This window comes from Stylophora pistillata, chromosome 11, assembly GCF_964205215.1.
Source record: "Stylophora pistillata chromosome 11, jaStyPist1.2, whole genome shotgun sequence".
Lineage (NCBI taxonomy): Eukaryota > Metazoa > Cnidaria > Anthozoa > Scleractinia > Pocilloporidae > Stylophora > Stylophora pistillata.
In genome coordinates, this window is record NC_142529.1 from 3,905,245 (window position 1) to 3,924,357 (window position 19,113).

General features: G+C 37.1%; 1 protein-coding gene and 1 pseudogene across 1 annotated transcript; one reads left to right on the plus strand and one right to left on the minus strand.

Annotated features, from left to right (window-relative positions):
- Positions 1-528: 528 nt before the first annotated feature.
- LOC148719715 (procollagen C-endopeptidase enhancer 1-like) lies at positions 529-18,841 on the minus strand. Its single transcript, XM_088737795.1, has 7 exons — positions 18,486-18,841; positions 8,050-8,244; positions 6,515-6,717; positions 5,505-5,693; positions 4,681-4,696; positions 4,348-4,382; positions 529-671 (listed from the first exon to the last, which is right to left on the minus strand). Exons 1-7 carry the CDS (start codon positions 18,749-18,751, stop codon positions 658-660), a joined length of 918 nt encoding a protein of 305 aa, XP_088593921.1. The 5' UTR covers positions 18,752-18,841; the 3' UTR covers positions 529-657.
- Positions 13,765-14,603, plus strand: LOC148719716 (uncharacterized; annotated as a pseudogene).
- Positions 18,842-19,113: the final 272 nt, after the last annotated feature.

The following is a 19,113-nucleotide window of genomic DNA, read 5'->3' on the forward strand; positions in this document are numbered from 1 at the left end:
AGGCCTGTACGGGACTCGAACCACTGACCTCTGCGATACTAGTGCAGCGCTCTGCGAGGATCGTGCATCATACGTATCAAATACCGCAGTTCAAATATATGATTTTCATATATTTATTCTATCTCATTTATCACTTTCACGGGTTCATTACGAATCAACTTAACGGCCTGCTCTCAGTTGGCTTGTTAGTTCAATTGGTTAGAGCGCTGCACTAGTATCGCAGAGGTCAGTGGTTCGAGTCCCGTACAGGCCTGATTTTTTTCAGGTCTGAATTTCGCTATTGCTTAAATAGCGCTATCTACTGCGAGGATCGTGCATCATACGCAAAAATACAAAGTTGGTAATAAATTGATCATATCTCTAGTTTCAAATAGACTTTCAAGATTTCAATTCAAGCAAACTTCTGAATTAAACTGGCAGTGCAGAGAAACATGTTCCACTAAACAAACCATTATTATAGCACACCTACCAGTGATGCGTAACTCATCCTCGTCGTTTTCCCTGTTTTTATTGCAAAAGGATTTCCTCCCAATTTAAAGCTTGTATAAAACAAGCGAATTTCCCTCCCTGATGGAATTGAAAAATTCCATGTACACTCAGCGTTTTGATGGTAAGTCAAAGGCCAGTTGGGAGTAAATAATGTTCCACTTGCTTGCTTCAAAAACTTTTTGCTACAAATTAAAACAGGTAAAAAAAAAACATTTTTAATTAAGTAAAAGGAGCTCTATATGTGACGGCCAAAACGGTCGACGTACGAACAAAAGATCCGAGGGAAGATTTACAAGTTTATTACACAGCAAATAAATGCAACGGTACAATAAAAACGGGAACGAGTGACACTAAACAATAAATAAGAAAACAAAGCTCTAATGAGCTAAATGATGTAACAAGATTAAAATGAATTAGGAGAAAGTACTTAACACTAAAGGATAACCTACAGACAGAAATAATTCAGTAAAAGAAAGGAAACAAACAAAGTACTTGAAAACAGGAAATTGTGTGACAAAAACTATCAAAAATAGTGATTGCTACACCAGGCATGAATTCAACAAAGACTACGAGCTAGGCTTAATATTACAACTTGAGCTAATACAGTATAAAACAGTGAAAGGGGAAAATGAAATTACTAGTGTAATGAACCCATAATTTGGTTCTGAAAACACAGGAATCATAGCAACAATGAACTGGAAGCAGGTAAGGAAAATATTACAGCTGCTAAAACGAAAACAATTGTAGTTTATATAGCAGAGAAATTACATGCTGTGTGACAAAGGTCAGAGTAAATAAATAAAATACAGTAGTAAGATAAAAGGAGTATGTGGCTAAACTAAGCAACTTCTAACCCGAAAATCACTACAAAAATACAAATGGAAACAACTACATGCTAAGCTTGGGGCTCAAACAAACATAAAATACTGAAACATACCAAAAGCTAGTATAGCTTAGAATCCGCTTTAAAGGCACTCTTAGGAAGGCAATAAATCAACTGAACTCACCGAGCAACGGTTGTAACTTATAGTAAAATACAGGAAAAGGTAAAAATAACTTAAAACCAAATTTGGGCTAGGAGCGGTCAATTACACAGGAATTACATAAGGGAAATCGGCAGTTAAAGGAATAATACAATTAACACATTACTAATACAGTTAACACATTACTAACACAATTAACACATAACTGACAAATCGCTAAAATTCCAGAAAATAAAATAAACAGAACAACATGTTTTAAGTAGAAAATAAGCCTAATGACTCTGTCACATATATAGATGGCAGTCCCCAGCGATACTTGAGGTAACTGACGAGCTGTTGACAAGTAACATTTGTTTTTTTTTTTTTTTTTTTTTTCCACGGCGGAGTAAATCCCTCCGAAAAGTAGCCTGCAAGGCCCTCACCGTGGAATTCTGTAGGGCTGCAAGAAACTCGAAAAACCACTACGGGCAACTCCTGCCAAAATGAGTTTATTACGACATCTTGGTAGTATTTCATTGGCCACACTATTGACAGGTGGATGTCAAAGATCTCGGGCTCTCACACGACGAATATCCGAAACTCTCCCATTCCCACTTACATTTCTTGTAGTTGGAAGTTGGAAGAAGTTGTTTGTTTTTTCAGACAGATGTGAAGTTCAAAGTTAGAGTAAATATTATCTACAGTTATTTCGTTCCCCAGAGAATGTAGTTATGAACAGAATGCATATGGGGCTTAGAGGGTTAATTTTGCAATATTTGCCTGTTCTATTTTATTTTAATGAGGGCATGTTGCTGTTAAAAAGTGAATAAAAAGTTGTTTCATAAAAAATATTTTGTTTTTTTTTATCTTGAAAAAATATTTTTTATGCAAAGGTTTCATATCTAGCTTAAAGATCTTTCTAAACTCATTTTGAGATATCTTCCTCTCATTTTGAGAATTTTTCCTTCAAAGTAACATCGCCTGTTACTCAGCTCTTGATTTAAGGCATTGGTTCTTGAATTAAGATGCATTGCTTTTATTCCGAGTTTTCAAGATCTTAAATCAAAAGTTCTTTGTAAACTCATTTTGAGACATCTTCCTCTCATTTTGAGAATTTTTTTCTCAAAGCAAGATCGCCTGTTACTCAGCTCTTGATTTAAGGCATTGGTTCTTAAATTAAGATGCATTGTTTTTGTTCTGAGTTTTCAAGATCTTAAATCAAAAGTTCTTTTTAAACTCATTTTTAGACATCTTCCTCTCATTTTGAGAATTTTTTTCTCAAAGTAAAATCGCCTGTTACTCAGCTCTTGATTTAAGGCATTGGTTCTTAAATTAAGATGCATTGTTTTTATTCCGAGTTTTCAAGTTCTTAAATCAAAAGTTCTTTCTAAACTCATTTTGAGACATCTTCCTCTCATTTTGAGAATTTTTTCTCAAAGCAAGATCGCCTGTTACTCTGCTCTTGATTTAAGGCATTGGTTCTTAAATTAAGATGCATTGTTTTTATTCCGAGTTTTTAAGATCTTAAATCAAAGATCTTTCTAAACTCATTTTGAGACATCTTCCTCTCATTTTGTGAATTTTTTTCTCAAAACAAGATTGCCTGTTACTCAGCTCTTGATTTAAGGCATTGGTTTTTAAATTAAGATGCATTGTTTTTATTCCGAGTTTCCAAGATCTTAAATCGAAGTAAAAAAACCTTACTTCAAGGATCAGCGAAAACACAGATTTAAGAGTGAAAACCTTCGATATTTTTTTGCTACGCAACGCAATGGCTATGGCATCATCATCTTACACTTTTAGCATGATAAAAGTTCCAGTGTTCCACTTTTAATTATAAAGTTAATTTTAACGAAACAATAGTGTGTCAAAACATCAATCGAGCATGAAACTGGAAACAAAAGAAATATATCACACCTAACATCAAAGCGCTTGCGATCGTGCAAGCTAGCTACATTTTCGGAAATTTTTCGTGCCGCGAATAATGAATATTCAATTAGAAAAACAATAGAGTGCATATATGAATACTTAATCGACCCACAAAATGTGGGTACAAACTTAAACCGTGCTGAAGTTGTCATGTTGTTTTTTTTTTTTGTTTTTTTTTTCAATGCCGAAGAAATTTCAACTAAGTTTATGGCGTGTTTCAAAGTGATAATCTCGAAAAATTTGATCTAAAGAGCATTTTCAGTTAAAGATGGTGTAAATTCCAATGAAAAAGAAGGTACGACAAATGAAATTTCACTTTCTTTAGACTTGATAAATGCGAAAGATAGCCACAACTTCTATGTTGGTGTTTCGAAACCTTGATTGTTTGTAGCAATACAACTTTACTGAAACTTCAAACTGTACTGTTTTTATTTTTTTCCAAATTCTGCACTTCCAAATCGGGGGTGCGACTTATCAACGGATGTGGCTTATACATGGACGTTTAAGGTAATTGATTTTATTTCTACATGGGAAGCGTGGTTTCAAATAGAGAGTTGACAAACTGGTAGTTGACATTCAACAAAAGAATTGTTAGATTTTGAAAAAGACAACAACACTATGTCTTAATCATTAATTTCAAATTTATAAAACAGTAGTTTTACTGCTGATTACATTCTACCAAAAAATATCCATACTGTAAAATGGAGGGCTTTTTCAGTTTACCCCTACAAGAGATGATGCAAAGATCAATGTGAAGCTTCAACATCCCTCCCCTGCTCCCCAACGACCCCCCCCCCCCCAGGCATTTGAACTTGTGAAGATGGGTTTCATTCAAGCTTTAAATTGATTGATGTATTATTTCATTATAAAAAATTGGGGGAAACTGTGGCAGCTACAAGTCAGAGTGTTTTTATTTGTTTAACTGTTGAAGGTTTAAGTGTTGATTGTTTAACTGTTGATGATTTACCTGTTGAAGGTTCAACTGTTGCATGGCTGTGGCATCTACCAAAGAATATAAAAATAAGTTATCAAAAAGTTACTACAGGACAAAAATATGAAGATTTTTCTAGTAGGTATACACGAGAGCTAGCTCCCCTTAATCACAAACCACTCAACTACAAGTAGTTGGTCCCCAACTGATAGGTACTAACTTTTTTCCAGTTGTTTAATGACAAATGAAAGAATTCGAGAAATCAAATACTCTAAACTCCTCAAACAATCAAATCTCAAAAATAAAATTGCAAAATCCTCCTTAACAATTTTTTTGGTTAGTTAACTCTGATAAAGGGAAATTTCTTACCCCAATAAAGTCGAGGCTAAAAGAGAAAGGAAAACAAAGAACAGGTTAATGCTAACAAACCTCTTAAAATGATGTAATTCAATATAATTTTCACCCACGCTAAAACATGCAAAACTTTAAAAAAACAGATTATGTTCAGATAAAAGACCTTTTTGCTGCAATTGACAGAAACAAAGAAGTGAACCATCATTAATTAAACAAACACTTTCTGAAGAAATACACGTGACTCTGTGAACAAAGAGATACAACAACAATTCCATTAAGACATAGGAAGACATGTACATAGCCAAAATAAAATAGGCAACTGTGATTCGTGATTCACGTTAATTCCGTCATCAACTTATAACAAAAATATATAAAAAGTAGACACTCCAAAAGCAGACTAACTGACAGATTGTACTACATAAAACTCTTTGAATTTAAAAATAAACAAAAAAAAAATTGAAAAATTAGGATTACAAAAAGAAAAAAACATCTTAATCCTGCAACAATAACTGAAACATTTATTTCTACTTGGTAATACACACTCTACTCTTACCAAAGCAAACATTACCACATTCATCCCACAGTAAACGGAGCTACTGACAGACTCAAGAGTCAACAGTGCCCATGCTCAGTTTAGGGTATCTTTATTTGGGGTTCAACTCTTCAATTTCTATTAGTAACTATCATTTAGTTTCTCAAAAAGAAAGGAAATGATCACTGGTTAAAAAAAATTTTGATTGTTAAAACATATTCTCCCTGTCAGTGTTAAAGGAAATATATGGAGAACAGTGTGGAAAATATCCATACTGATGATGTTGCGTTAAGGTTTATACATGTACCTGCTCTGTAACTTGCGTAATTAACAACAACTCCACTCTCGTCGGATTTGGTTTGTGTGGTACCCTCTGATGCAAATTTGACCTGCACATTCTTCATTTGTTTTAATGTGAAATAGGACTTAAAAGAAGGAGATGAATGAGAGCAGATCCTTTTCTCAATGTATATCTCTTGGCTTGTTATGTTTGTACCTACAAGATGAAAGACAGGACACAATTGATGAAAGTGTACCAAACCCTTTCTTGGTTTCCTTTGCATTTTGAAGTAAGAAAATGTTCACGAAGAGTGAGAGATCTTGGCTTTACTTCAAGTTTATCGTTGAGGCTGCACACTGTAGCTAGAGGAACCTGGTTTCATGATGTCCAAATGTTCCTCCTCAAGTAATAGGGTGGCCAGCTCTTGAAAGCTTTTATAAGCAGAAAGGTTTAAACGTCATCAGGAGACAAAAAGTAAGCTGCCAATGGAACACAACTATGGCCAAATTAATGTCAGAGAAACTTTCATTTTAAAAGCCATGACTAAATTTTCTTGACTGGTATTTTCCTTTCAATCATGACTTGTAAATTGAAAATCTGTTAGGTTTAATGCCTCACAAGGTTTTGTTCTGCTCCAAAGCAAGATAATGGCACCTTGAAAGATTAGTAAGGCTTGAAAAAAATCTGGTACATTTTTATGAACCTTGACTTCATCTCCGTCCATAAAAACATAAAAAGAGAACTCAGCCAATATCCAGCCATCTTGACCTCACGTTTGGTCATGAACCCATCTGATCAGACCAAAAATAAAAACATAAAAAGAGAACTCAGCCAATTTCCAGCCATCTTGACCTCATGTTTGGTCACGAACCCATCTGTTCAGACCAAAACTACAAGGTTGGTAAATAAATAAATTAATCATATCTCTAGGTTCAAATAGATGATGAAGATTTCAATTCAAACAGACTTTTGACGTCAACTGCCTGTGCAGTGAAACATGCATGTTCCACTAAACAGACCAATTATAGCACACCTACCAGTGATGCGTAACTCATCCTCGTCGTTTTCCCTGTTTTTATTGCAAAAAGGATTTCCTCCCAATTTAAAGCTTGTATAAAACAAGCGAATTTCCCTCCCTGATGAAATTGAAAAATTCCATGTACACTCAGCGTTTTGATGGTACGTCAAAGGCCAGTTGGGAGTAAATAATGTTCCACCTGCTTTTTTCAAAAACTTTTTGCTACAAATCAAAAACAGGTAAAAAAGCATTTTTAATTAAGTAAAAGGAGCTCTATATAAGTGGCAGTGTTTAACAAGGATTTCCAGCCCTGAAAAAAGCCATAACCCCACTGATTTGCACTTAGTGTTTTATAGTTTTGGCGCCAGAGCGTTGTCCCAGGGAGTCTGGGGACCAACCCCTCTTTTTATTTAAAGTCGCGAAGAACTCAATATCCCAGATAACGGTCAGCCAGAAATCACCAAAAGATCTATAAGAAGTATGGAATGCCCTACGAATTGTAAGTTAAAATTTCGTTAAACTCTCAAATGCTATTCAATATTTAAAAAAATCTGTATTTGTTTTTTAGTTTCACTTGCTTCCTCTGGCAACCAGTACAAAAATAAACGGCAACCATACATCAGAAACCTTCAAAGCTACAGTAACGCTTCAAAACGAAAGCGCGAATCACCCACATGTGTAAAATTACAAAAAATTTTGATTGTGTTTGATACTGTCAATCAGCTGCTGACATGTCATCTGCCTTTCGGGCCACTCTGTCAGATTGATGAGTGAATGAAAAAGCCTTCAATCATTAATAAGGTCAACTTTTCTTATCAGTAAAGGCGTGTCGTGTTTATATAAGCCCCACCTAATGCACCAGGACCTACTTTGATTGTTTCACTGAGTGAAAAATCTATCAACAAGTGACATAAAATAAGCAGAACCCCTAGTTTGAAAACTTGCCAAATTGTTTGCAAATTTTCAAAGGACCCAATGTCCTTCCTTGGAGGCCTCAAAATTTTGGCTAAACAAACAATCAGCCATCGTGCTGTACAAGAAATGTCTGGATGATTCAGTGGGATTAAATACTTATAAAGACCATTAGTCTAGTTTGGCCGGCATGCTACGGCAAGATTTTCTTCATCCATGTAATCTTTTTTCTTTCAAGGGTTGGATTTGAATGTCTGTGACGCATCCCCTGGGTCCGGTAAGAAATTAATGTGTGGTTGCTTACAGATATGGAGTTTCTCTTGCTGTGTTAAACATGATTTCTCACTCATTTGCCATGTTCACTTATGAGTTATCATGTTGAATACTCCATTTTATGAACCCCCAAGGGATGCATTATTCTCCATGACAAGACTGATAACAATAATTATAATCTCAGATGAGAATCATTACCATTATCCATATCATCATTACCATTTTAATACTAAATCTTGAGAATGGGAAAAGAAATCTATCTTGATGAAGTAAATGACCCAGTTGAAAACAAGCTCTTAAATTGTCAGAAAATGACAATCACACATATAGATCAAAAGAAATAAATTTAAATGTGAAAGACTTACAGACCTGCAGTTTGAGGTGGGATCCAGTTTTGTGGTATTATCCATTGAAGTATAACGTACTTCAAACCCTGTATTCCGGTCTGACCCATCAGTTTTAAAAATAAGGGTGATGCAATGGTCCAAAGAATAAATTTTCTCTGGCATTACCAACTCTGAGCAAGAGCAAAATTTTCCAAAACGTATGGAATTGTCATTACATCTAAAAGACAAGGTTGAAAATGTTAAAAGTATATTTCCCTTTTATGCAAATCCAGAGTTATATGAACAGTTTTATTAGGGATATTCCTTCAAATTTGAGTTAATTATTAACCGCCTCCTGGTTAGTTCAATTGGTAGAGTGTCGGACTGTTGAGCAGGAGGGTGAGGAAGGGTTCAAGCCCCGGCCGGACCAACACTCAGGGTCTTAAAATAACCGACTGAGAAGAATGTGCTACCTTTCTATAATATCAAGAAATGGATGGATAATTCTAGTCTTATTGGATAAGGACGAATAACCCGTAGCTGGCCCCGTCTCCTGCAGGGTTAGGGGTAGGAGACCTTAACTTCACACGCAAAATATTACTGTGTGGTGGATGTCCTCCCCTGGGGTGGGATGGGTGGGTTTACTAGGCCCGCAGTAATTGGCGCAAGCTGTTGCGGTGTCCCTGCCGGTCGGCGAATCTAATAAATTAAATTAAATTAACGCAACATGTGCAACTACTTTTCAGATATCAACCTCCTGTCTGTGCCAAGTAAGGAATAAATTTAATCCAAAGGGTGTGTGAGATGAGGAATTATATAAGATTTGATAAAATATAAAATTCCTTAACAGTTTTTCAGAAAAACATAACACATTTTTACGGGAGAATCTAGGAGTGCATGTGCATCTGAAGTCACTGAAGCTTTCTATAATCACCCCTTAGACTAAGCGTCCAAAGCTTTCTCTACAAAAGGAACAAAAGGAACAAAAGTGGTGTTACAGAAAAATATGTGACTTGAATCTGATCTAATATTGTCCTTATAAATAAAACAAGATGTAAAATATCCCATTAATGAAGGTAAACACTTATTACTTACACATAGAACAACATTCAAGGGTGAAAATCGCGAGTGGGCAAGAATTCCATGTAACCCCATACATTAATTATGCACTCAGTCTTTATTTAATGAAAACAATAGCGGTAACAATAGAATTCCTTAGAGACTAGTAGTCTTTATTTTCAAAGTTCTGATATTTTTCCCAGTCTTTTTTGAAATAGGGTAAATTTGGCGCATTTTGGCTTTAGAAAATGAAAATTTCATGTAATTTTACTGAGGTATCTAATTTTGTAACATAATTGAATGTTGATTTCGCGTTGAAAGACTATGGCTGGCTAGAAAATAATATCAAAGCTATTGTCAGGTTATAAAGTTTGTCAATGCAAAGTTAAGTTGTATCTCCCTGTTCTTGTGGTTTGATTGATTCTTTCATTATCCTTGTAGAAATGATGCCGAAGCTCATCACAGTAGTTTGATAGGTGAATAAGTATTTTGTTTGTTTCGTGCCCGAGTGACGAAGGCGGATCACGAAAGGTACATAGAGCGTTGCAAAGAAACCTTTATATTTATAGTCTTAATGGACTACATAAAGGTGGGTGATATGTTAATAATGTTTCCAAAGGGATCCTTTCCGTAGTGCTGACGCGACATATAATCTTGTAGGTAGCCATCGAAAAGTTCTTTGGATGTTCCTGTTCGTATCACCGTTTCTGTTGACGTAGTTTCTTCGTATAGTGAGGACTCATGCACTGCTTGAGCATTTGAAAATTTGTGTGCCCAGGTGTAAGTTAGGGCTAATACTTCTTCGATGGAGAGTCTGCTACTGGAAAACCATGAATTCCAGTGCATTGAAGCCAGTCCATTGCAACCTTTTCTTGAACATCCCCACTCGTACCTGCCTTGCAATGAAGTTTGTCGTGTCCAGCTAAGTGCATTGCCGCACCCAGCCCGAGGATATTTTACTGATGTCGCAAGCAGGTTGGGTTCCTTACACCACTGTATGCACCGGTCGTGATCCGAAAAGATATGATATAGTTTAAATAAATTTAAGCTTTCCATTTTGTTGTACACCTTTGGCTCAGGTAGATGCGAATAGAAAGATAGATGAATAAAATGTCCTTTTTGTGTGGTATGTGGCCAATCGTATCGAAGAATAAATGCATTCTTTAGTTCAAAGGGGACCTCTTGTGCATTATGTAGCACAGTGGTTAAGACAATGGACTTGTAATAAAGCATTGAGTAAAGAGTGATGGTTCAAGCCTTAGCAGGGCAGCTAAGAAGGTAAAAAGAGAAAAAAAAAGGAGGCACTAGTGATGAAAATAGTGGGGAAAAAAAGAGAGGGAGGGGAGTAGAATGTGGGAAAGAAACAGAGAAGGAAAAGCCATTCTCAATCGATTTCTCTTTTTTTGAAGCAGTAAGTATCTATTAGTAATGTATATATGCTAAATCCCTGGGAATGAGTCATTATCTTGGAAAACAATGAAGTGCATGCATAATTAATAAAATGGAAGGCATAATTAATGTATAGGATTACATGGAAGTTTTTCCCGCGAGTGTAATCGATTAATTACTGGCCAAAGTTTAATTTCAAGATCAAGGAAAAGTTTAAGTTAGTTTGCATCAAAAGAGAATAAGACTTGTGAGGTACTTGCGTGCTTGTAAGTTGGGATTTACAAAATGTAAGTCTTAAATATTTTTAGTCGGGCAACCGACTATAGGTGGTTTGCACGTTACGTCATCGCCGCCATGTTGGTGGACGTAAATAATAGATATCTCATTAGCTTCTTTTGTTCGTCCACCAGCATTTGTTCCTTTCATCATTGTTACCTGTGGCTCTAGAGATTGGTTGGAAACCACCTATAGATTTACCATCGGGTTTCTCCACAAATCTCCGTCACGTGCCATGGGGAATACCGCAGACACGTAATAATTAAGGCGTAACCTTTTCTGCGGATATGTCAAATGTGTTAACAATGTGTCATCTTTCTATGCTCAACCAAACAGACCCACACACCGTTCGCGGTAGACCCTCTCTAAAAGATGGCTTGTGTAATGAACGTATATTTCGAACCGGTCGTTCCACGAACTCAAACTAGCAAAAGAATCAAATGATTTAGCGAGGTCTCTCTAGAATCAAACCAGAAATCGAATGAGTCATCAGTGAACAGAAAATGTGGACAGAGAGACAGGAGAACATTTGCTGATAAATACAAGGTGCCTCGTGATCAAACTCTGGGAAACGACATCAAAGATGCCATGTTAGACTTTCATCAGTGAGGATAAACGTAATTGTTATATTTATGTGACCTCTATCATGATTGTTACGCTTACATAATTTTGTTATGCTTTTGTTCAAACAGAGTATATTATCTTTTGTTATTTATCTGTTCGTTCCATTAGTTATGTCGCTTTAGTGCGAATATTAAATTCACGTATTTGTTATGCAGAAATGTTTGTTTGGTACCAAACAATGTGGTGTCAAATGAATGTGAATAATGTATAATTTGGACAAAGTAGCGCCATGCTTACAACAAAATTGTGACGAATCAGCGTTGTGTGCACAACAAAATGAGGTTGCAAAAGAAATAAAGTATGCAAAAGAATTCATATCTCATCATGCGGTGTTTGTTAATCGTTGTAATATTAAAAATGTGATTCAATAATTGAGGAATATCAGTACAGTATGTCTACAGAAAGGGCTTTTGAATCACTTGTCACAAAATTACTCTTCATTTATTCTGACAATAGAATGTAAATGGTGTCAGTATCTATCATACTGATAATGAGGGTTATGAGATATTTGATTCTCATGCAACAGACGAGTATGGTAGAAGCCATCCCTCAGGTACATGTGTACTCTTAGAAGTACCATCTATTCAGGGCTTACTACAGTATTTCCAGACTATACATTCCCTCAGTGACAATTACGAACTCAGAGCACTGCAGATAAATACATATGAAATAACTGCAGTGAACAGTTTGAGAGAAGAACACAACTGCTCTTGAAAACAATGCTCTGATGTAGGGCTTTATGCAATGTGTTACTAAGTAACAAAGTCTTGTAGTTATTAGAATTCCAGAACCTTATGTTGCATAGCTGACCGAGGAAATAAATTATATCATAAGATGGGCATCAACAGGCATCTAAAAAGGGAAGATTTATACACGAGTCTTACATGTAATATTTGTGGAGTTGAGATATCAGTCCAAATTAAAGCTCAAAGCTATGGGATGTTGTCCAGTGGTTTAAAGTATAAAAAAAAAGTTGGAAAACTTAATTTTCAACAACTACAGTGGAAATACAGGGTTTTTATAGTGGCTTGCAAGTTACTGTTAGGTATTACTTGTATTTTTCAACAAACAGTCAGAGCAAAGTACATGTTCTCCTTATTGACCTATGAAGATACTTGTCAACTTGCAATACAACAAATGAAAATAAGTGGTAAACCATCATTAGAACAAGCTATTTCTAACATTAATATTGTTACAAAGAAACTTAAAACAGGTATTGTTCACTATGAAATACAATTTTTGTCTTGCATGGCCATGGACCTTCATCAAATCAGACACATGCAAAAGCACAGACGAAAATATAATTATGATAATTTGGAACCTGCTCCAAAAATGAAAAGACGGCTACAGATAAATCTTAAAAAAAAAAGCAAATCCATACGACGCGTTGAGAGCAGAATCGTACGACAAGGTTAATGCCACCTTGGACTCAGGTACTGAGGTCCTTTCTAAGAGGATAAAGGTGATTAAAATGGCCGATAAGAGCGAGTTTGGCTGGTCAACGGTCAATGAGTATCTTTCGGACGAGCTGGCTTCAGACTCTGATGACGAGAAGAGGATGTTCAGGGCGGAGAGAAAAACTAAGGAAAGGCGTCGTCGTTTCCGTCCCGTGGATCGGAAGGAATCTGCGTCTCCTAATCCTACTTTTTCTTATTCTCGTTCAGGACCTCCTTATTCAGCGAGTGGTCAGTCTAATCGAAGGGTTTATAGCTCTTTGCAGCGTTTGGGGCCTTGTTTTAAGATACTTTCCACTTTAGACTTGCTTTGTTTCACCTTCGGGTTATGGCGCTACTCCCAGGCCGTACCCAATATTCTCCAGTATTTGTTGTCTATTTTTGTGTCTTATTTTCTAATAACTTCTGGTAAGTGCAGAATGCAAAAATATCTGCAGATATTTGTTTTCTGCACGTTCTTACACGGTTAATTAGGTGTGTCAGGTATCCGGACAACTCGCCCCTTGGACAATTAGCCCCAGACGATTAGCCCCCAGTCTTTGGACTATTAGCCCCCAACCCACCATCCTTGATATAAACTATGCTCTTGCTGTTCACTTTACGAACGTTTCCCTATCATGCATTTTGAAATAAACAATGTTCTTGTTATTTGCTTCTTACGAACGTTTCTCTGCCTTGCGTGTCGAATTATAAAGTATATTTTACAAAAGTGAACTGTGCTCCTTCTGTTTAGATCTTTTACGAATGTTTCTTCGTCATGTTGTTTATTTCGAGAACTTAAATAGGAAAGGAAAGGCATTCGCATTGTGCGAACTTTTACCAATTATTTATTTGCTTATTGAAAACCCATGCGCAATGTGTGAACGTTTACTCATTGTTGGTTACTTATTTCAAACCCATGCGCAAGGTGCGAAATTTTATTCATTGCTGTTTATTTCAAACTTGGCTCTGTCCAAGTTGGGTGTTCCCTTAGTTCCGGCAAAACCTCTGCATATCGCATTGTTTATCTCTGAGCTAGCTAAACGTTCTTCCGAGAATAGCTTCGGTGTATCTCCTATAGAATCTGCTATTTATGCTATTAAGTGGGGTCACGCAATGGCCGGTATTGAGGCTTGCCCTGTTAGCCATCCTTTAGTAAAGTTTGCTTTAGAAGGCGTCAAAAGAAGGCTCGCCCGACCTGTTCAGCCTAAGGAGCCGCTGTCGGTTAGTACCGTACTGGCGATAGCTGCCCATTTTGCCTCAAGCACTTCGCTTTCCGATCTTCGTTTTTTAGTTATTCTTTTGGTTGATTTTTCCGGCTTTTTTCGCATTGCTGAGATGAGGAATATAGCACTTCGTGATGTCTCTATAATTAATGATCATACGTCTGTTTATGTGCCTCAGCGCAAAACGGGAAGGCCATACTGCTTTTCTCGCTAGAACCGGCCAGGTTACTTGTCCTGTAGCTGTTACTGAGCGGTTGATTAAGCTTTTACCACAGTCTTCCTCTGCGTTCCCATTAGTTCGCAGAATCGTCAAAGCCAGGTCTAAGGAGTATTTTTATTCTAGTTTAGGTGTTTCCGTTTCCACTTTAAGGGAGGAATTTAAGAGGCATATTAAGACATTTGTAAGTGATGTTTCCAGATATGGCAAGCACAGTTTGAAGTCTGGGGCGGCTTCTAATCCGGCTTGTAGGAAGATAGCTGGTGACTTGTTAGATATCCACGCTGGTTGGAGGTGCGAGTCCACTAAGCATAGATATATTAAGCACGGCCTAAGTGAGCGTTAAGGTGTATCTAAGGATCTGTCAATTTAATGTTGTGATATTCGTCTTCTGTTTACCATTATGGCATATTTTTTCCATTATTAGTTGGTGAGCGTTTTGATAGGAGTTAGATGTTCGCTTTTGCTGACTTTGCAATTTCGAGTAAATTCGTAGAGTCCTGGCGGGGGACGTAAGATGTGCCTGGCCCGTCCCAGATTTCCTGTCCCCCCTTTTTTCTATGAGGTTTATTGGGGCAGGTTTTTTCTGGTCACCCTGGTACGCTTACGTGTAGCCTTAGTTTAATTACCTTGATGTAACTTTGTTCATTTTGGCTATCATTAAATCGGGTTTATGGCGTTACTCCCAGGCCGTACCCAATATTCTCCAGTATTTGTTGGCTATTTTTGTGTCTTATTTTCTAATTACTTCTGGTAAGTGCAGAAAATCAGGGAAGGCCCTTATTAGGTATATAATTAGGTATATAATTGTACAATCAATTGAGTATAAATAATGATTATTGCTTAATGTATTACTTTTTATATTCCTTTTTCCCTCTTAGTAAATCTTAAATATAGTATGCTAGCTTTTAATAAATATTTTCCTCGTGAAATCATGTGGTAGTGACCATCTCAAAAGCAATTGCTACTATGGCCACTACACACTTCTCCCTTTCCTACAATAGGTAAAACTCTCTTCTCTCTATTTTCTCCTTTTATTTTATCTCACATGTAGTTAATGATATAAATGGTGTAAAATAAAGGTGATGATGATGATGAGGTATGCTATGCACACAATGTTTTCACGATGAAATATACTTCCTTGCATTTAGACCGTTATTATTACAATTTCATAATATATCTTTCTAACACGTGTATCAATTGGCATGTACTTATCACCCTTGGGAAGGGGGGCCTCCTTAAATAAAAGGGACTGGGGTGCTCATTGTACCTTTTAGGGGTTAAAAAAAAGTGGGTTTGGTACTCCTCTTAGGCTGTTCAGCCTCAAAAGGTCCACAGTAGCAGCTTCTGTGATACCTTTTAGGGCATGGCACCAAAAATATGTGAGAGTGCGTTGTTGTAGAATTGGTGGCTCTCACGGGTGAAAAAATATTTTATGCCACGCTCGCAAACCAGGACCTTGGTACCTCCTTAATATTTCTTTTATAACCTCTGCGCACCATGAATGGTCAACACTCATAACAGCACGTCTCCCTGTAGCCCGACTTACGATCTTGGATCGTCTTGTTAAAGGGAAAGTACGGTCTAGAAAAAGTTTATGTCAATTAGAAGACTTTTTCCTCAGGAGTTCGAAAATAACTGCCATTTTGTCTAGTTTGCTTTGTATTAGCGACAAGAGCGCTTCGAAGTTGCCCATTTTTACTACTTTCGGGGTTAGAAAATCGCTATCTTGGATATTACGTCATTGTGACGTAGCAATAGTCAAACTTAGATCGGCACTTTGTCCTTGTTGACCAGTTTGGCCTTTTAAGAAAACAATTTCGAATACTCCTAATAGTTGAAATGAGCTTAACTGTTCTGTGGTTGAATGTCAAAATACATACTAAAATTCAAAAGGAAAAAGTGTAAGCCTCCACAAGCTACTGGAAAGTGAAATGTTAAAGAAAAGTTAGCCGACAAAAATAACCCGCGACGACGGCTTGACGAACCCTGCAAAACCTCAGAATTTCCAAAACGAAGACTTCCAGCGAGATTTACAAGCATGTAAGTTTTCCTTGTTGACCTTCGCTTCGAACTGAAACTATACTTACCTTTTCCATATTCAACACAAATCTCAGCTACGAGTTTTTTCAAACCATTTTATTATTTCTATTACATTAAAATTGTTTCATCTTTACATGCTCCCTTTGGAGGTTGGTTGGCCGCATCTTGATATGCTTTAATGTGACAGCGTGATGCTGTTAGCGAGTTTCACAGGCGCTGACAAATACTTGGCTGTGTAGCCGCGCGATGCGGTTCCGGTCCAGGCCCACAAATTGACCCTTTCTCAGCATGGAGTCTCCAGTAGCTCAGTGGTTAGAGCATCCGACTAGCTCACGGAGGGTCGTGGGTGCAAGTCCCATCTGGGGCTCGGATTTTTCTATTACATAAAAATTATTTCATTTTATCGTAAGCGAATAAATTGAAGTTCGAAATGGTAGTACACGGTGTGTGGTAAATTTTCAGTCGCCACCCTTGACCAAAGCCGATTTCCAACATCATGCGCCTTTCCAAGAGATGTACAAATATGTCTTGTTTTTCCTAAGTCTGCTATGAGTTCACCGTGTAAATTTTCTTTACCCAACCAATCACATTCTCCTGCGAAAAAAACTAAATGACATTTAATACATCGCTAGCAAATTGTCAAGACAGACACGTTTGCGACAAATACAAATTATCCTTCGTCATGCAGGCGCCCATATTTCACTATATCATATCAATTGGACACAATTAAAATAATATAAAAATTTTTATGTCTTCCAACCAACTACTTGACGTAATTATGCAGTGCTTACGCTTTCAAAAGAAATCGAAAGTTTCATTTTAGCTTCAGTCATATTGAGGTAATTTCTATAGTAAACACTGTACGATATATCTATAGCTATACGTAAGCTCTACTGTAATAATGTAGATTGTAAGTAACTCGTAGGTGCCTTCTGATTGATATTTTGTAATTTTTTATTCTTTTTCACTTGTTTTTTCCTTTCTTTTATTCCTCTATTCTGTATGGTACTGTATTGTTTTTTGTCTTCTTAGCTGTCTCACGTTTTTTGTATTGGCCAATGTAATGTAAATTGTATATGTATGTGTGTGCATTAAATCCTCCTTGATGCTAACAAAAAAAAAAGAAAGAAAAAAGAAAAAATGTAAACACTGTACGATAGAGGCGACTTTCCGGCGCGCGTCGAAAATAACAATGCTCTACTTCACACAACTCGCGACATTTCAAACATATTTTAATAAAAAATACTGCGTTGAAGCTAATTCCAAGCAATAAAGATAAAAAACACCTTTGCAAATAAAAGTTAAATGCTGAAACAAACAAAATTGAATTCGTAACAATTAACTTCTGCCTTTTGTCTGCGTTAATTTTGGCAACTAAGTGTTTGTCCGTGTTTACGCAGACGAAGAATGATCTTCAAGTCTCTCATTTCTAACTTGTTGCACGCCAATTGGGGCTGATCATATTAGTTCCAAATGGCTCGTGTTCAGTTATACACCGAAGCTGGGTTCCTGTATGTGCAAAAATAGTTCATCTCATTCCGAGGTAGCAATGTGAAAGGAATCCGTAGCGGGCACTGCGGTCTTCTTTTAGCAAAATAACTATCACTCCAGAGCGAGGATTTATTTGAAGAAAAAGCCTTTGCTTTTCATGATCAAATTGAGTCGGTGTCCTAGTACATTTTATTCTTAGGAGGATACATTCTCGTTTTCCGTAGGTTTCCCTTGACAGTTGTCGCAAGGGAACCACTCGCGATTTCCAAGACGTGTGCGACTAAGCGGGTCGACGTTTCTTCTTGAAATTAATTTTCTTGACTTTCTCTCTCTCTTTCTCCCCAACAGAAGTATCTCTTTCCCCTGAAAACGAGCCATGTTTCGTTTGAAACATAATTGGGTGTACCACATCCTCTCAGCTAGATTAAAATCCAAGTGGAGAGTTTAATAAGTGGCGCTCACCTCGCCGCTGTTCTCCTTGTTTACATCCACTTCAGCAGCGCCATAACAAAGATGGCGGATTTCAATTTGAAAATGCCGATTTTTGGAACGTAATTGCTCGAGACTAAAACGCTCTCAGCTCAGATGAATAGCCAGTTAGAACAATGCAAGCAAGGAACTTTTGATATAATTTTTCTAGACCGTACTTTCCCTTTAATTACTAATTTTGTGAACTTTCGGTTGGCACTCCTTTCGAGAAGAAATCATATTTAATACCTACCCCACTATTATTTCCAAAGAATCTTGTTCACAGTCTGGCATCACTCCTGTTATGTTCAACTTCTTAAATTCAAGAATAGCTCTTCGGTCAACGGGAACTCGGATATTGTACGAACAACTAAGGTTGTTTTCATAAAGTTCGCCATGAACATGAGAGTACACGCTTCCAGTCGAACCACGATATTCAGACTGCGGACAATCGGAAAAAGAAGCACCAGGTGAACTGAAAAGTAACATGAACGAAAGTAGGAGCATTTGTACGTCCATTTTCCGTATTTTTAGGGATGATTAATCAACAGTAAAATAGAGAGAGAGGAACAAGTCTTTTGAAAAAGGGCGAGTATTTCCTGGACCAGGACGCATAGCGGTCGTAGGCCACAACAGCGAGATACTGAAGGCAGAGATGCTGAAGGCAACGAGATGCTGAAGGCAGCCCTAGTATGCTCCAGGGTTCTCTCAGTCATTTTTCGATCAGGCCCTGGGGACAAAGCCATAGACTACTTTCATAAATGGCTGCCAGATTAATTTTCTTTTGATTAAATTTAAATTAGCCCTTCTGGCCTCGCTTGAGATAATGTATTCTTTTGAATTTTGTACTGGAGAGCGAGGCCAGAAGGGCTAATTTAAAT